The 13,974-nt window shown below is 46.0% G+C and overlaps 1 protein-coding gene across 1 annotated transcript; it reads right to left on the reverse strand.

The window, feature by feature from the left end:
- Positions 1 to 3,063: 3,063 nt before the first annotated feature.
- On the reverse strand, positions 3,064 to 13,094 carry LOC115765860 (gamma-aminobutyric acid type B receptor subunit 2). The gene is made up of 10 exons (XM_030709590.1): positions 12,678 to 13,094; positions 11,220 to 11,363; positions 9,861 to 10,136; positions 9,550 to 9,801; positions 8,350 to 8,667; positions 7,982 to 8,283; positions 7,756 to 7,894; positions 6,247 to 6,522; positions 5,310 to 5,628; positions 3,064 to 5,248 (listed from the first exon to the last, which is right to left on the reverse strand). The coding sequence occupies exons 1-10, from the start codon at positions 13,092 to 13,094 to the stop codon at positions 3,927 to 3,929; spliced, it is 3,765 nt and encodes a 1,254-aa protein (XP_030565450.1). The 3' UTR covers positions 3,064 to 3,926.
- Positions 13,095 to 13,974: the final 880 nt, after the last annotated feature.

Below are 13,974 nucleotides of genomic sequence, written 5' to 3' on the forward strand. Positions count from 1 at the left end.
CAATTAAAGGCTAGTTTATAATGCTTTTGACATTTTGTAGCTAGGCCTATGTCTGCAAGGGTATTTGGTATTCAGCATTTGGCACATGCCGCTTCATACTTGTTGTTTATGTTATTTTTATTGATTGAAAATAACTTAGTGCCGCTTTATGTGTTGTACTGTGCTGAGCTGGGAATGGGAAGGCAGCACGAAATAAACTCGACCAGTTTATGCCAAAGGTATGTAAATAAAGTGAAGACACGACGTGCCTCAGTCCTTTGGCTGGACGCGACGGGCACTTGTACTTGGAAAAGAGGGAACTGCTCAACTGGGAACTGAGGAACTGGAAACCCGGGAGCAACTGCCCCTGGGCATTGTATGCAGCTTTAATTTATTGAGCATCTTGCGATAATCTTTAACATAATCCGATGTGAATGTGTAGTGAGCCTCCAGAGAGGAGGAAGAGAAAATGACAGGCACTGACTGAGTGAAGGGGAAGAGGACAGGAACAGCTTCTGTACAAGTGCCTACCAAGCAGCTGCTAATTAAGTGCGCCGAGTCTGGGTCCTTTAACATTAATGAGCTGCATTTGAGGGTCGTCCGGGACAATGGGTGCCCGCAACGAGCAAGAATTTTGTGGCCTCGTTCCCCGACTGAGGTCGGGCGGGCCAAAGTGCAGGCCGGGGGCGTGGCTGCCTCATTTGTCACCGGCTCGTTTATAAGGTCGCATTTTTATTCATTTGTATTTTGGGTTTTGCTCCGCATAACTGGACCATATTAATTAGCTTGATTAAAATGAATATTTGCGCAAGTATTTTATTTTTATTTATTTTTTGCTGTCGCCAGCTGCTGCCAAAAGGGAAGCGCCGCACACAAACGCACACACACAATAAATAAACACTTCTTGGCTATTGTTCTCAAAGTGACAGGCGCCGGCCCTAGGTACTTCATGGTCCATGTACCGCTGTAATAAACCAAATGTAAGACTTACCAAACTGCTAGGTTTTATTGATGCGGCACACGCGACGTATGCGCAATGTGCGGCCGAGGAAAACAGCCGGTGACTGGCTGACTGGGCGATGGGAGAGGAAAGAGGGGTGGGAGATGGACGGAAGGCGTGCCTGGTAGCGACGTGTCGGCGAGATAAATCTTCATGCCGCATCCAAGCCATTGCAAAATGGAGCCATGAAAAATGTCGGGAGCATTCATTCGGCATGGCTGCGGATGCCGCCGTCAACGCCATCGTCCCCTCCATCGCTGCCCACAGGGTCGGCACCGCCTCCATTGTCCCAGTTGTCCCTGTTTATTTGGACGATTTCGTTTCATGTGCAGCTTTTTATTGTTGTTTTTCGTTTTTACGAGCATAAAGATAAATTCACACGATCCGGCTGCGGGAGTTCGAGCTCGACAGCAGGTCGACCAGGTCAGCACCGTTTCAGTTGTTGGCCTCTGGAGCGTCTTGGTATTTCGTTGATGCGATTTTATTTATTTATTTATAGTAACAAATTGCAATGTCAACTTAATCACCGAACTCTATTAGTTTCGGCTCTTTGTTTCTGCTGCTAATACTGTTGCTGCTGTCGCGGCCATTCTGGCTTTTATTCTGCCGGAAATGAACATGAATGCGTTGAGCAGCGGGAATCTTAGCCGTTTTCTCAATGTGTTTTACTCTTGTTGGCTTTTTTAAATTAATATATTGCTAGAGCTTCACATTGACGGTAATCGATAAGATATCGATATTAATTTCGTTTTTATTTTATATATTAATTGACTTGTCGATAACTTATCGATATTATTTTTGTTAAATTACCAATTTTGTTTTAAAATTTATCGATTTGCGTCACAAATCTTATGTGCTCTGCTTACAAATTTCGATTAAATAATAGGACGTAATTATCGGTATATTATGGATTTTTATCGATGAGTTATCAACGTATTTCATACAACTTTTAAGCAGTGCTTAAAGCTTACTATCGATTTAAGTCAATAATTTATCGATTTGTTTCAATAAACATGTGTGCGTAGATAAAATTTGATGGCTGGGGATAACTAGTTGACACTATTTTTGATATATTATCGGGGCTTGTCGATAAGTTATCGAAAAAGCTTGAAAACTGCAAGACTAGTTTGCCGAAAGACATGTCTGTATTGCTTGGAAGAAAATGACACGGCTATAAACAAATTTGCAGATATCAACGATTCTGCGTCAAGAGCTTGGTGACAAAGTCTTAATGCCCGCTGCATGTGTTAACACATTCAAACTGAATTAATGCAAACGAAGCGCTAAGTGACGGCAAATTTCGCATATAGTTATATAGCCTTTGAGTAGTCTGGCAACGCTTAAATACTCAGAAAACAGCCGAGCTTATGTAGGCGAAGAAAAGCGGATGCTGTTGGACAACTTAACGAGGCAATACGGCATTTGGCATATGGTTCGTGGAATACATGTTCTACATCATGACTGTTGCTGGAGTTGGGTGGAGCAGATGCCATAAAACACTTAGTTGGGAGGTTTGCGCATTTTAGGCTCAGCGCGAAGCCATATTTTTAAGGGAAACTCATGTTTAACACTATTTGTATTTAGGTTTATGTGTATACATATTTCAACCAAAAGGTGTATTTTCGATAAACTAGCTTATAAGTGAGGAAAGAGTTTTTTATAATATTTTAAATAAGTCTCTATTTATTTTTATTTTTGTCGAGGATTGTGCTTAATTAATTTTACAATCAAATAAGTATTATAATTTCAAGTTAAAAATTGGAAAATTGTTGCAACAAGACGCCTTCAAAGATTTCAAACATCTCACGAATGGCCTTTGACTCAATTGCAGTCCACAATATATTAGCTTTTTTTTTAGCGTTTTTTCCAATTCCAATTTTTGCTTGTCCAAGTCTGGCAGTACTGCTCGGCAGTGCCCCGCCCATGCTGGGGGTAGGCAAACTTATTTTTCGGTTCTATAGAAAGTCATTTCTCTTTGTTTTCGCTCGCACTCTCGTCCCCTCCCCATGCCGCGGCCTCTTAGACTAGCCACCCAATAAAACAAGTTAATTAATTAATCATTATTTTTTTGGCATGGCTGTTCTGGTTTCTGTTGTTGTTTATTGACTTAATGCCGCATCGCATCGATAGTGGGCTCTTGTGTGTGGGGTAGTGTGTGCGGCGAAGTTCGGGTTCAAGGATTACAATGCTAAGACTGAGTCACTTATGCTAGAGTTTCCATTGAGCAGGCTACCAATTGTTACGACTACCAACTACAGCTACGGCTACAACAGAGTTTTTATTTATGCATTTATTTATTTGTATTTTTTTTTTTTGGTGAGACGCATCGTTAGGTGTCGGTTTTTGCTTAAAAGTGGGCGGTTCGAGCACCGTTTGCTAATTAATCATAGATTGTTTTTGGACTTAGCCTATATATTATAGTATTGCTTATGGGATACCGTAGATGGCCACAACCACCTCATAGACGACAACTATTTTGCTCTTTGGCACAAGGGAACATCAAACTTATGCTAAAACAGAGACGGAAACGGAAGTGGAAATGAAAGTGGAGTTTACTTACGTTTTGTGCAACTAATGCAGCAAAGACCTCTACTTAGCCTATGAAGAGCAAAAATTCTAGAATGAGCTTAGGTCGAATCACATTATGGGTCTTAGGAAGAGCCTGATGGAGGGGAGAGAGGGGGGGTTCAAGTAGGGAACTCGTGACTAGCTACTTGTAGAAGGATTACGCGTATCGTAACTTATCCTAATGCGTTTGATTGCTTTAAGCCGATGATTGGTCAGTTGCACACGCGCGCGCTCTTTTCCCTGGCTGGAGGAGGACGTGGCGGGCGCGTGTTTGAAAATAATTGCTTGGTGTTCACATCTAATTGACAAGGATTTGGGCGGAAAATGTTGGGTGGGCGTGTGTGTGTGTGTGTGTCTGTGTTTGTTTGAACTTACAATATTAATCAAGACCGTTTGTTGCTGCCGCTGGCGGCGGTGGCATCGGCGGCATCGTCATTGGCTGCTCCTCCTGCGAGTCCAGCGAGAGTCGCGACTTGGCCGCCGTCTCCATGGACTTCCAGGTGCCGCCACTGGTCGCCTGCTGCAGCGATATGCGCGGTATGGACTTGCAGCTGCCCGCCAGTGTGGATGCCTCCGAGCCGACACGATCCTCGGACTCGGCCAGAGCGCTCAGGCTGCAGGTGGGCGGCAGAATGCGATGCGGAAAGCGCGGAGAGCCACGGACGCGCTCCCTCAAACTGGGCGCCGGCTGTGCCAGCGAGGGACGCCGACTGTTGGGCAACTGAAAGTTCACCTTGGTCTCGGGCAGCTTAACGTACTTGCCGCCGCTCGCATTCAGCTCCTGCTGTTGCAGATCGAAGCGCTCACCGCAAATGGTGGGTATGGGCAAAAAGTTGGGATCCTTGGTCAAATGATCGAGATGTGTGCCGCTCTTGGTCAGCGAGCCACGATGTATGGGCTGCAGATGTGCACCGTTGGCGCCACATTCAACCGCTTCCAAGCTATTGTTGGCCTCAACGCCCAGAGGATTCGCATTGCTGTAGATGGCATTGCAGGAGGCCGTCTGCGAGGAGGGTATCAGCCGTGTGAAGAGGCCCATGTGCGACTTAAAGGCCGCCTTCAGACCCTTCTGATCCGCCAGACTGGCCGTGGAGCCCTTGTTGCTGCTTGTGGTGCGTGAGAAGATGCCACGCAAACGATCGATGAGCCCAGTTTTCGCCTCGGTGGCCTGCTGATGGGCCAACCGGAGATTGAACAGATCCTGTGCCGGCAGACAGGCCTCCTCCAGCTGCGGCTGCGAGGCAAAGGTCACGGAACGTCTCATCGGTATCTGCATATACTCTGCCGATGGCCAGCTGGCGCGTGGTATTACGGGTGGCAAAACGGAGAGCAACAGATTTGGCAAAATGCCCGAAATGCTGGGCGTGCGCGACTTGGCATTCCCCGCCCCAGCCCCAGCCGCTGCTGCAGTCGTCGCCTGTGAGATGCCGCTGGTCACAGTCAGCTCGGGCTTCAGATGACTATGCCCGGCCAGCAAGGAGGTGGAGGAGGAGGTGTTCGTCGAAGCCGTGCCCAGGCCGGACTCGAGCATGCGTTCCAGCTTGCGTATTTCCGCATCGAGCGCCTGTATCTCCTTCTTGTAGACACGATTCTGCACCTCGACTCGATACTGCAGCTCCCGGCGATCATCGAGGACAAAGCGACGCGTATTACACTCCATCTTGAGGCCCATGCTGTGTATCACAGGATCGATGATATCGTCTGCGGAGGAGAACATTATGAAAATCACCCAATCTGGGCGACTTGCAGCTCGCACACTTACTGCGTGCCCAAATGTCGTGCAGCTTGGGTATGAAGAGCAGGCAAAGAGTCGCCGTGGTCGAGCTTAGAATCAGGCCCGTTATCGTGAGAAAGGCAAGCGTTACGCGCTCCGATATCAAATTGGCCAGCACGACAACAATGGCGCTGGTAATGACAACACTGTAGACCGATACGCCTATATACTGGGAGTCGTTCAGGGCGGCTATCTTCACGTGACGCGTCTCCCAGGCCATGTATACGCCCACCACCAGAAGCAGACCCTTGTAGGCATAGAGCACGCCCAGCCAGGTTTGGGTGTGCTGCGAGCGACAAACCTCGACCTATCGTTGAATGGCAAACGAAAAGGCAGTCATGTTTAGGGGGGGCGGAGGAGTAGTTCGAACATAGATGTGGGCGTTAATTTACAAAGCTGAGTCTGTCAAGAGACACCAGCGAGTGCTCTAGTCGTCAGTGCCCGACTAGGAGATGCCCTTCATTATCTATGTAACCTCGGGGCTTATAGTCCGAGCTGTATGCAATTTTCTATACGATCTGTCCGATCTGTAATTTTCTACATTCCGAGTTATTCTTAAGAGAATATGTCTCAAAATTTATGTTTGTCGATGTTACTTACGATGTGAAAAGATATCGAAAAAAGATGATAAATTTAAACTGCGTTGGGTAGTGGAGAATTCATTTCTCAAATTTTAGCTCTTGAGCTTTTGTAGTGTCCGAGAACGGAGCACAGACAGACAGACGGACTCGGAGCTCGTCATCCTTATCAAAAATATAAAATCGAGCTTCTGATGATTTCTTCTGTCTGTAAGATACATTTGCACATAAGCAATATACCCTTTTTTTTTTATCAATTTTCATTAGCCATAGGGTATAAAAACAAGGCATTTAAATGGAACAAGGATTGGGCGCAGGAGTGGGTGTAGGAGATGCACAAGACTAACCTGCGGCTGGTAGACAACGCTTCGATCAATGGCGCTGATTTCGAGTGTCAAATTATGCAAATGCCTTTCCATGGGATCGGCAACGACCCACAATGTGACGAGCAGGGCATCGACAAGCAACAGGCCGCACACGAGCAGTATTAGCTGAATGTCCTGCAGCATTTTATCCTTAAACACGCTGCCGGTGCGTGTGAAGATGCGGTGCACCCGATATGTTTTCGCAAACATTGAGCCAAATGCCAATGAGAAACCAGCCGAGAGCAGATACACGCGTGCCTAGAGGGCGGGATGACGATGAGAGACAAAGAGAATAGGCATAAGCTGGTGTCAGGTTGTGAAAGTGTGTGTGTGTGTGTTTGTGTTTTTCTGCTCCTAAACAAGTCATCAATGGGCTACGTAACAGGCTAAAACAACAACAGCCGAGGACTCCAAGGAGGCATTCTCAAATTTATGCAAAATAAAGAATATCACAAAAGTTGTGAATTTACGTGTCCGTGTCATGTGTTTGCCTTTGTTAGCTATATCCCCCTCCCCGCATACCCCCACACATTTCATATACCCAAACTCTGGGCATTACATGTGCCAAAAACAACAACAGGCCCAACATGTAGCACACTCTGAATTTCCCTCGAGTCGCATTTTTGACGGTAGGCTGGCAAAAACAGCAAAAAAAAAACAAACAACAAGAAAAAAACGCAATGCCGATGACAAGCGCATCAAATTGGACTTTATGATTCCGGCCGTAGAGCTCGTCTAGCCCAAAGTGCGCGGTAAAGTTAAAGATTTATTAAGCTTGGCAAAAAGATTTGGCTTTAAAATTGCAGCTATTTATGGCGCAGCCGCACACACAGTCCAACAATCCAACAACTCAACAACTTTCATAAATAAAATAAGCAAAAGTACTTAAGCCCAGAGTTTTGGGTTAAGAGATACCCTGTCAAAGGATACCCTTCATCAATTCATGCAAGCTAGACTCAGACTAAGATTGCTATTCTTGGAAGAAAGGAATATATTCGAAAGACCAAGTTGTGGAATAAGAGCATTCTTTACTTTCTACTAATATGGCATATCGAGCTGATGCATTCGACAAAGATTTAAAAAGCCAAGCTAAATAAAAACTTTACATCGTTGTTCCTACTTGCTGGAATGTATGGAAAACCCACTGTGTTTATTATTCCTTTCTTTTTGGAACTTAGACTCTTTGACTTTGAAAGACAGCTGTGCTGTATGACTTGACTGTTATTGTTGGGTCCTTCGGTCTGTTATGCTCACACTGCTTGAAGCCAAATGGTTTTACTGGGTATATAACAAACACATGTGAGCGACGTGAAAGTTGCGCTGAAACTGAAAGTCATATTTGATGAGGCGAAACTGTAGGTGGTATTGTGTGTGTGTGTCCCCCTTTTGAACTCCCACTTGGAGGCTGTATTGCTTGCATAACCGAAACTCAAGCATAGGCTCACTGGGAGAGAGACTGCCAGAGTGCCTGGCAGACACTTGAGAACTCACCGTGCAAACCGTGGCAAACGAGTCGACCGCCGAGGGCAGCGTTGAGTGGTCCAGCCCCAACAGGATGACGGTGGCATAAACGAAGATGCAACCCACAGCGGTAATGTTGCTCAGCTTCGGGCTGGAAAGTTTAATTGCTCTGTGGAGATGGAGAGATGTTCAGGTCGTTCGAGCAACTGGGACGGGGCCGCATTGAGTGTGGACTAAGACAAGGCTTGATACTTACTTGAGCTTGCGGAAGTGCAGATTGAAGGCGAGAAACGCAATGGCCAGCGCAATGCCCACGCTGGATAACGTCGCGATGGTGTAGAACGCCAGCGGTGCGATGGTCGCCACGCGCAGCTTAAACACCCGCTTGGCGATGGGCACCTGCCCGCTGTGCCACTTGACCGGTCGACAGCGCGGACAGCGAAAGTCCAGGGCATCCGTGGCCGGATAGTAGAGCGCCACCGGCTCCAGCAGGCCGCGTTGTATCTGATAGAAGGCGGTGGTGCCCACGCGATCCGGACCACTAAACGAGACCGGACCCTGTCGGTGCCATAAAAGTGGTTGGGTGGATGGGTTAGTTAACCAGCCGGGTCGTTGTCCACTTACCGATACGCCCAGAAAGTGAAGCTTGCCCAGCTGCTGCAGGAACTCCCAGGCCATGTCGCTGCGCGTATAATCGAAGCCATCCAGCTTGGACTTTGCCGCATTCTGGCGCCAGTGCGTCTCGGCGGCGCGCAAGGCCAACGCAATGGCCCACACGGCATCGTAGGTTTGGGGCGCGTACCGGGATATCGCATCCGGTAGATGATGACTGGCAGTGCCACGCCTCTGGCGCGACCGCAGATCCGCTTGTGGTGCCGCCGGCTCCTGGTTGTGAAACTGTGCAAATTGTTTACGCAGCTGCGAGTTGAACATGTGATTGTTCTATATAGAAATGCAAAATTGCAACGATTAAATCGACCGCTCATCAACTATACGAGCCGAACCACAGCTCAACCCTCCCCTTCGCCATACCCCCCTCAATCGTAATGAGATTGCCAGCTCATTATGCGCCGCCGATTTCATGGCTGGCACTAAAACGATAATAAAAACCATTTTTATCATTGCCTCGGGTCCGCTTCGAATCAAATGTAGCATTTCATTTGGGCTCTGCGCGTGGGGAGCTGGCAGCTGGATCTGGCCTCGTGCTGGATTTGTGTTAATGTTATGTCTTTATTTCATTCGAAAACGACAAAAAAAAAAAACAAACAAACCTATCGAGCTCTATAGCTTGTAATCTTGTTTGGCGTTCGCTTAAAGGTTAATATGTGTTTAATTTCTTGTTTTAGCCTGTACCCATTGAGGATGGCTAAGTAAAAGGGTATATTGTATACCCGGATATGCCCGACTAAGAGACTATGATTCTTCATCCTTTAATATCACACAATTAATGGGAAATCTAGTAATGAGTCCGTGCTTTATGAAATTTTCAGGCCATAAATAAGTTATCCAAATGTGCATAAATAGTAAAGCCAAAATATATATCTGAAAAATCTTTTCAAATTTTGAGGAAACATGGAGCTGTCTTTCTTATACAAGAAACTACTTCTCAAAAAAACATAATTTCAAAATCGATACTTATCGATTTCTTGTGAAGTTTTTGGAATACCGTGTTCAGGGAAGCACATTGAATGTCTTATAATCGAATTTATCCCAGATTTTTATATATTATCCATACATTTTGGACTATACTATTACGATATATTTCTGCATAATTGTGCTGGTTCTTGTCATTCAAAGAGAAACCCAATCGTTGTCTCCGCTTACCAGTCCGCTGTAGCTGACATTGTTGCCCACAATGCTGTTGTGTGTGGAGACGACAATGAGATTCTCGACGGCCAGCTGCAGCTCATGCTTTGTACAGGGTGTCTGTTGGTCGGTCCACCAGGGTGCGCCCATGCTCTCGTGCAATATCCAGGCGTAGTCGGCGCCAAACATACGCAGCCTGTAGGCCTCGCAGAGTATCTGCGGTGCCAGCTCCTGCGAGAAGCTGCCAATGATGATGCGTGTGTCCGTCTCCTGCGTGGCAAAACGACATATTGGCCACGTTTTAACTCAGCACGTTAATCGACGCTTACCCTGAGGAGCAGCAGCTGCTCCTTGAAATCGGTGGCCGCAAATGTGATTGTTGCCGCGCATGAGATGTTCGCCGCCTCCAGTTCGGTGACCAGATTGTTGACCGCCAGCGAGTGCACCTCCTCGTTCTGTGAGAATGTTGTCACGGTGCCCCAGCCAAAGCGCCGGATGAACGCGATCCGCGCCGGATTGTGCGATGAGTCCGGTGCAACTGTGCGATAGAAGTAGGGAAATTCCCGTCTGTCGCTCAGCGCCGGCGATGTCGAGCCAAAGGAGACCTATAATCAAGAGCCAGTTAGCAAGTCAAGCAATTGTTACGTGCCACCTCGTGGCACCCACCCCCCGCTGCCTGCATGTGGCAGACAAAGTTTTGTGCCACGCATGTGTGCGTCCCAAAGTTTCGGCCCATTTAGTCGCCACATACGCGACTCAGGCAGTCGAAAACTGAACTTCAAAGGCCACAACTCGGCATTTGCATGCAGCGCGCTTCCCACTGAATTTATGTTGCTCCTCCCCCTCCCCCAACCCCACACACACACACTCCTCTGGTAGTCAACTCACCCACTCAAGAACACAACCATATTTACGCATTTCTTGTCTAATAACACGGGTCTACGGAATTATGAACTTTTTATGGCAGCTTCATAACATTTTATGAGTTTATTTAACTTGCTTGGATTAAATAATGAGTACAATATAAAACTATGTACTTGGATTCCACTTTAAATAAAATCTAGAACTTAAAGGTCTTAAAAGCAAGAAAACACACTGACCATAATGTTAGGAATACATTTAGATTCCATTCGAAACTAATTCCAAACTTGAAGGTCTATAGCAAAAATTAACCTTGGCACACTGAAGAAAAAGTCTAAGGATCGAGCTCCCATAAAGACCAAATATTCTTGCCTTTTCTTTACTTAAATATGCTACCTTAATTGCTGCACATAAATCACACTAAAAGTAAATAAATTAAATAAAAAGCTATCTGCGGCACAGCAAAGGGTATACGAATAGGTACATCAGAAATATTTGCAGCTCAACCGAATAAAGGTTCTTCCCTTCCTATGCTGTTGAGCAGCAAAAACATGTGGCTTGGGAAACAAAATGAATGTTGCCTGTTTATAAATGCCAGAAAGAAAATTGTGCTGTCTAGTGTAATTTGTAGAAGGCTGTTTATTTGAGCGCGGAAATGTTTATTGGCTGCCTTTTGAGTTTAGCTTTCGTGGTATTTATGCTAATCGAGTGAGTTTCCTTTCGGCACGTGAGTTGATTAAATTTTTGAGTAATAGCCCCAGCATATTTGCATATTTTAATCAGCGTACCACCCGAAAACCAGCAGAGCCTGATTGAGCTGAACTTACCTGCACAATGTTCCAGTAGGGCACCACCTTGGCCAGGCTTTCGGTTACCTCCGAGCAGGCGGAGCCCAGCAGCATCATCATGCGTGTCGAGGGCTGCGTATAGATGGCATGAAAGAAACGATCCACGCCCACGCCTGGATCACACTGCAGTCGAAGAAGTAAAACGGAAAGGTGTAAGCAGCACCGAGTGGGGTTAACTTAAGGAGTAGCTGCTGGAGCAACAGTAGCAGCAACAGCCATAAAAGAAATCGCGCGTCAAGATGGCGCAATAAACATTTTTAAAATGTCGACTTTCAAGTTTTGATAGGAGATGCCGACGCCCAGATATGAGGCGATTCCGAGCGACTTCAAGTCTCGCTTCGTGTGTCTCCAAGTGCCATCAAATCGCGGCCCACAACCCGCTGCTGCCGCCGCTGCTGCTGCTGCTGTTCGCAATAAAAATCAAGTAAAAAAATCATGATGCAATCGGATGCAACCGACTGCGTAATACACTGTTCACGATTTTAAAGCAGCTGCCGGCAAATGCAGAGACCTGTGATTCTTACACTGTGACTCTTATTTAATGACTGTTAAACTCTGTTTTAAAACTATTTGCATGAATCTTACCATTATTGAATGGCCCGTTCGCGGTGTTTAAAGAAGTATCTGACTCTAAAACTGTAATGAATAGACAGTGACTTTTAAACTGTAGTTTGTAAGACTACAATATAAATCTTACCACTGTGTAATACATAATCAAAATCAGAAGAAGAAAGTAACCTTCTTGGCATAAGTGATTCTAAAACTTTGACTCTAAGGCAGTGACTGTTAGACTGTGATTCTTATAGCTGCATGTATAAATCTTTTCAATGCGTAATGCACTGTTCGCAGTGAAAAAACAGTTGAAAATGGATAAAACCTAGAACCTTCTTATAGCTGCATGCATGAATCTTTTACTATGTAATATCTGTTCGCGATATGAAAATAGTTAAAAAGGATAAACGATCAGTCTTCTTGATATAACTAACTCTCAAACTGTGTCGTCTGTAAGTGCATGGTTGAGAAGAAGCTTAAAATCAGCCTTATCACAATCAGTGACTTTTCAAATGTGACATCAAGGCAGTGAATTTCAAACTGTGCCTTTAATAGTGCATGTCAAATAGTTTAAAAGAGATAAATATCAGACCTATTGATATAGGTAATTCTCTGTAAGTCAAAGACTGTGTCTTTAGACATTATTCCCTTTAGTTAGTTAGTGACTTTAAACCGTAACCATAACCAAATAAGCTCCTTAATAATTTTCAAACAGAGTATAAAGAAAAAACGTTGATGACAAATTTCTTTTTAGCTGCTTGCCCCCTGCTGCTGCTGCTGCTGCGCTTGCAGATTTTTCTTATTAAGTTTTAATGTTGCACGCGCCACTAAATGAAATTTCAATTTGGTAATGGAAAGACGAACCCAACTGTGGGCGACACTCACCTGCGTATCGTTGGTGACCAGCTCGAGGGTATAGCCGGGCAGCAGCTGCTTGCGGTTGATGTGCTCCACGGCCATGGTGGCCGCGCCCAGTTCGCTAAGCCCGTCCGGGCGCGGGCCGCGCTTGGTGGACAGCTCAAACAGACCGAGCAGCACGATTTTGCCATGATTGCGCTGGATCTCAGCGTGCGACATGCGACGTTCGCTCTCGAACACCTGATTCACCTTCAAATAGCGCTGCTGCTGCCAGCTGCTCAGATTGGCGGCCAGAGCCGTGTTTGCCGTGATGGTCGGCAAATTGCTGTGCGAATTGAGACGCTGTCGCCGCTTGACTTTCAGCCCATTGCCACTGAATGCGGCACGCTGCTGCGTCTCGCTGTCCGGCAGCTGCAGTGCCTGCAGCTCGGCGGACGACTCCATGCCGGCGGCGGCGGCAGCCAGGCCAAGCGCCAGCAGCGCGGTCAACAGCAGCAGCAGCCGCTGGCGCTGGCCATTTGGGCTCGAACTCACGTGAATTATGCGCATACCGTTTTGGCTAAATGGCCACTGGCCCATTAATCAGCCCAGCATTTGAATTCCGCTATCTCTCGCACGGATGTACGTGGCAATAAACAATGTTTGTCCAGGCGCCGTTTATTTATATATGTATATATATATATATAGCTCTATCTATTGCTCTTTTATGTAGACACTTGGCGCACTTCAGCTCTTCGTTTCTGCGTTCTGTATTTGGCGTCAATTTTATCGCCTTTTTATTGGCCTCACTTTTGGTCTCATTTTGTTTGCCTGACCATTTGCCTGGCTGCCATTTATCTGTTCTCGCACTGGGCACACACTGTAAAGGGAATGTGGCTCATAAAAATATGCACCCATACGCCCAACAGCAGAACCCTTACCCTTACCCTTTACCCTTCCCTCTGCCCGCCAGCAATCGCTGGCACTTGCAAATGAACAAAAAAAAAACAACAAAACGAAACAATTGCCAGTTGGCCTGTTGGCAGTTGAGAAAGGATTAAGTCTTCGATGAAATGAAAATAGCCACACACACCCATCACACACTCACAGACAAACACACACACACCCTTTAGATACACACACGCACACACTCAAACACACACACACACGTGGCTATCAAGGCTATCGTGAAATGCCAAAGCCATAGACTTTTGTTCAGATTGTCGAGTTGCTTTGTTGTTGCTGCCATTTGTGCCCTTTAAATGGAGTACATGCATTTTGTCACGTTATATGTAAGGCAAAACAGGATTCTTATAACAAAAAGTATATATATTTTTGCTAGTTA

Source organism: Drosophila novamexicana, unplaced genomic scaffold, assembly GCF_003285875.2.
Source record: "Drosophila novamexicana strain 15010-1031.04,08,12 unplaced genomic scaffold, DnovRS2.1 tig00001059-arrow-arrow-pilon, whole genome shotgun sequence".
Classification (NCBI taxonomy): Eukaryota; Metazoa; Arthropoda; class Insecta; order Diptera; family Drosophilidae; genus Drosophila; species Drosophila novamexicana.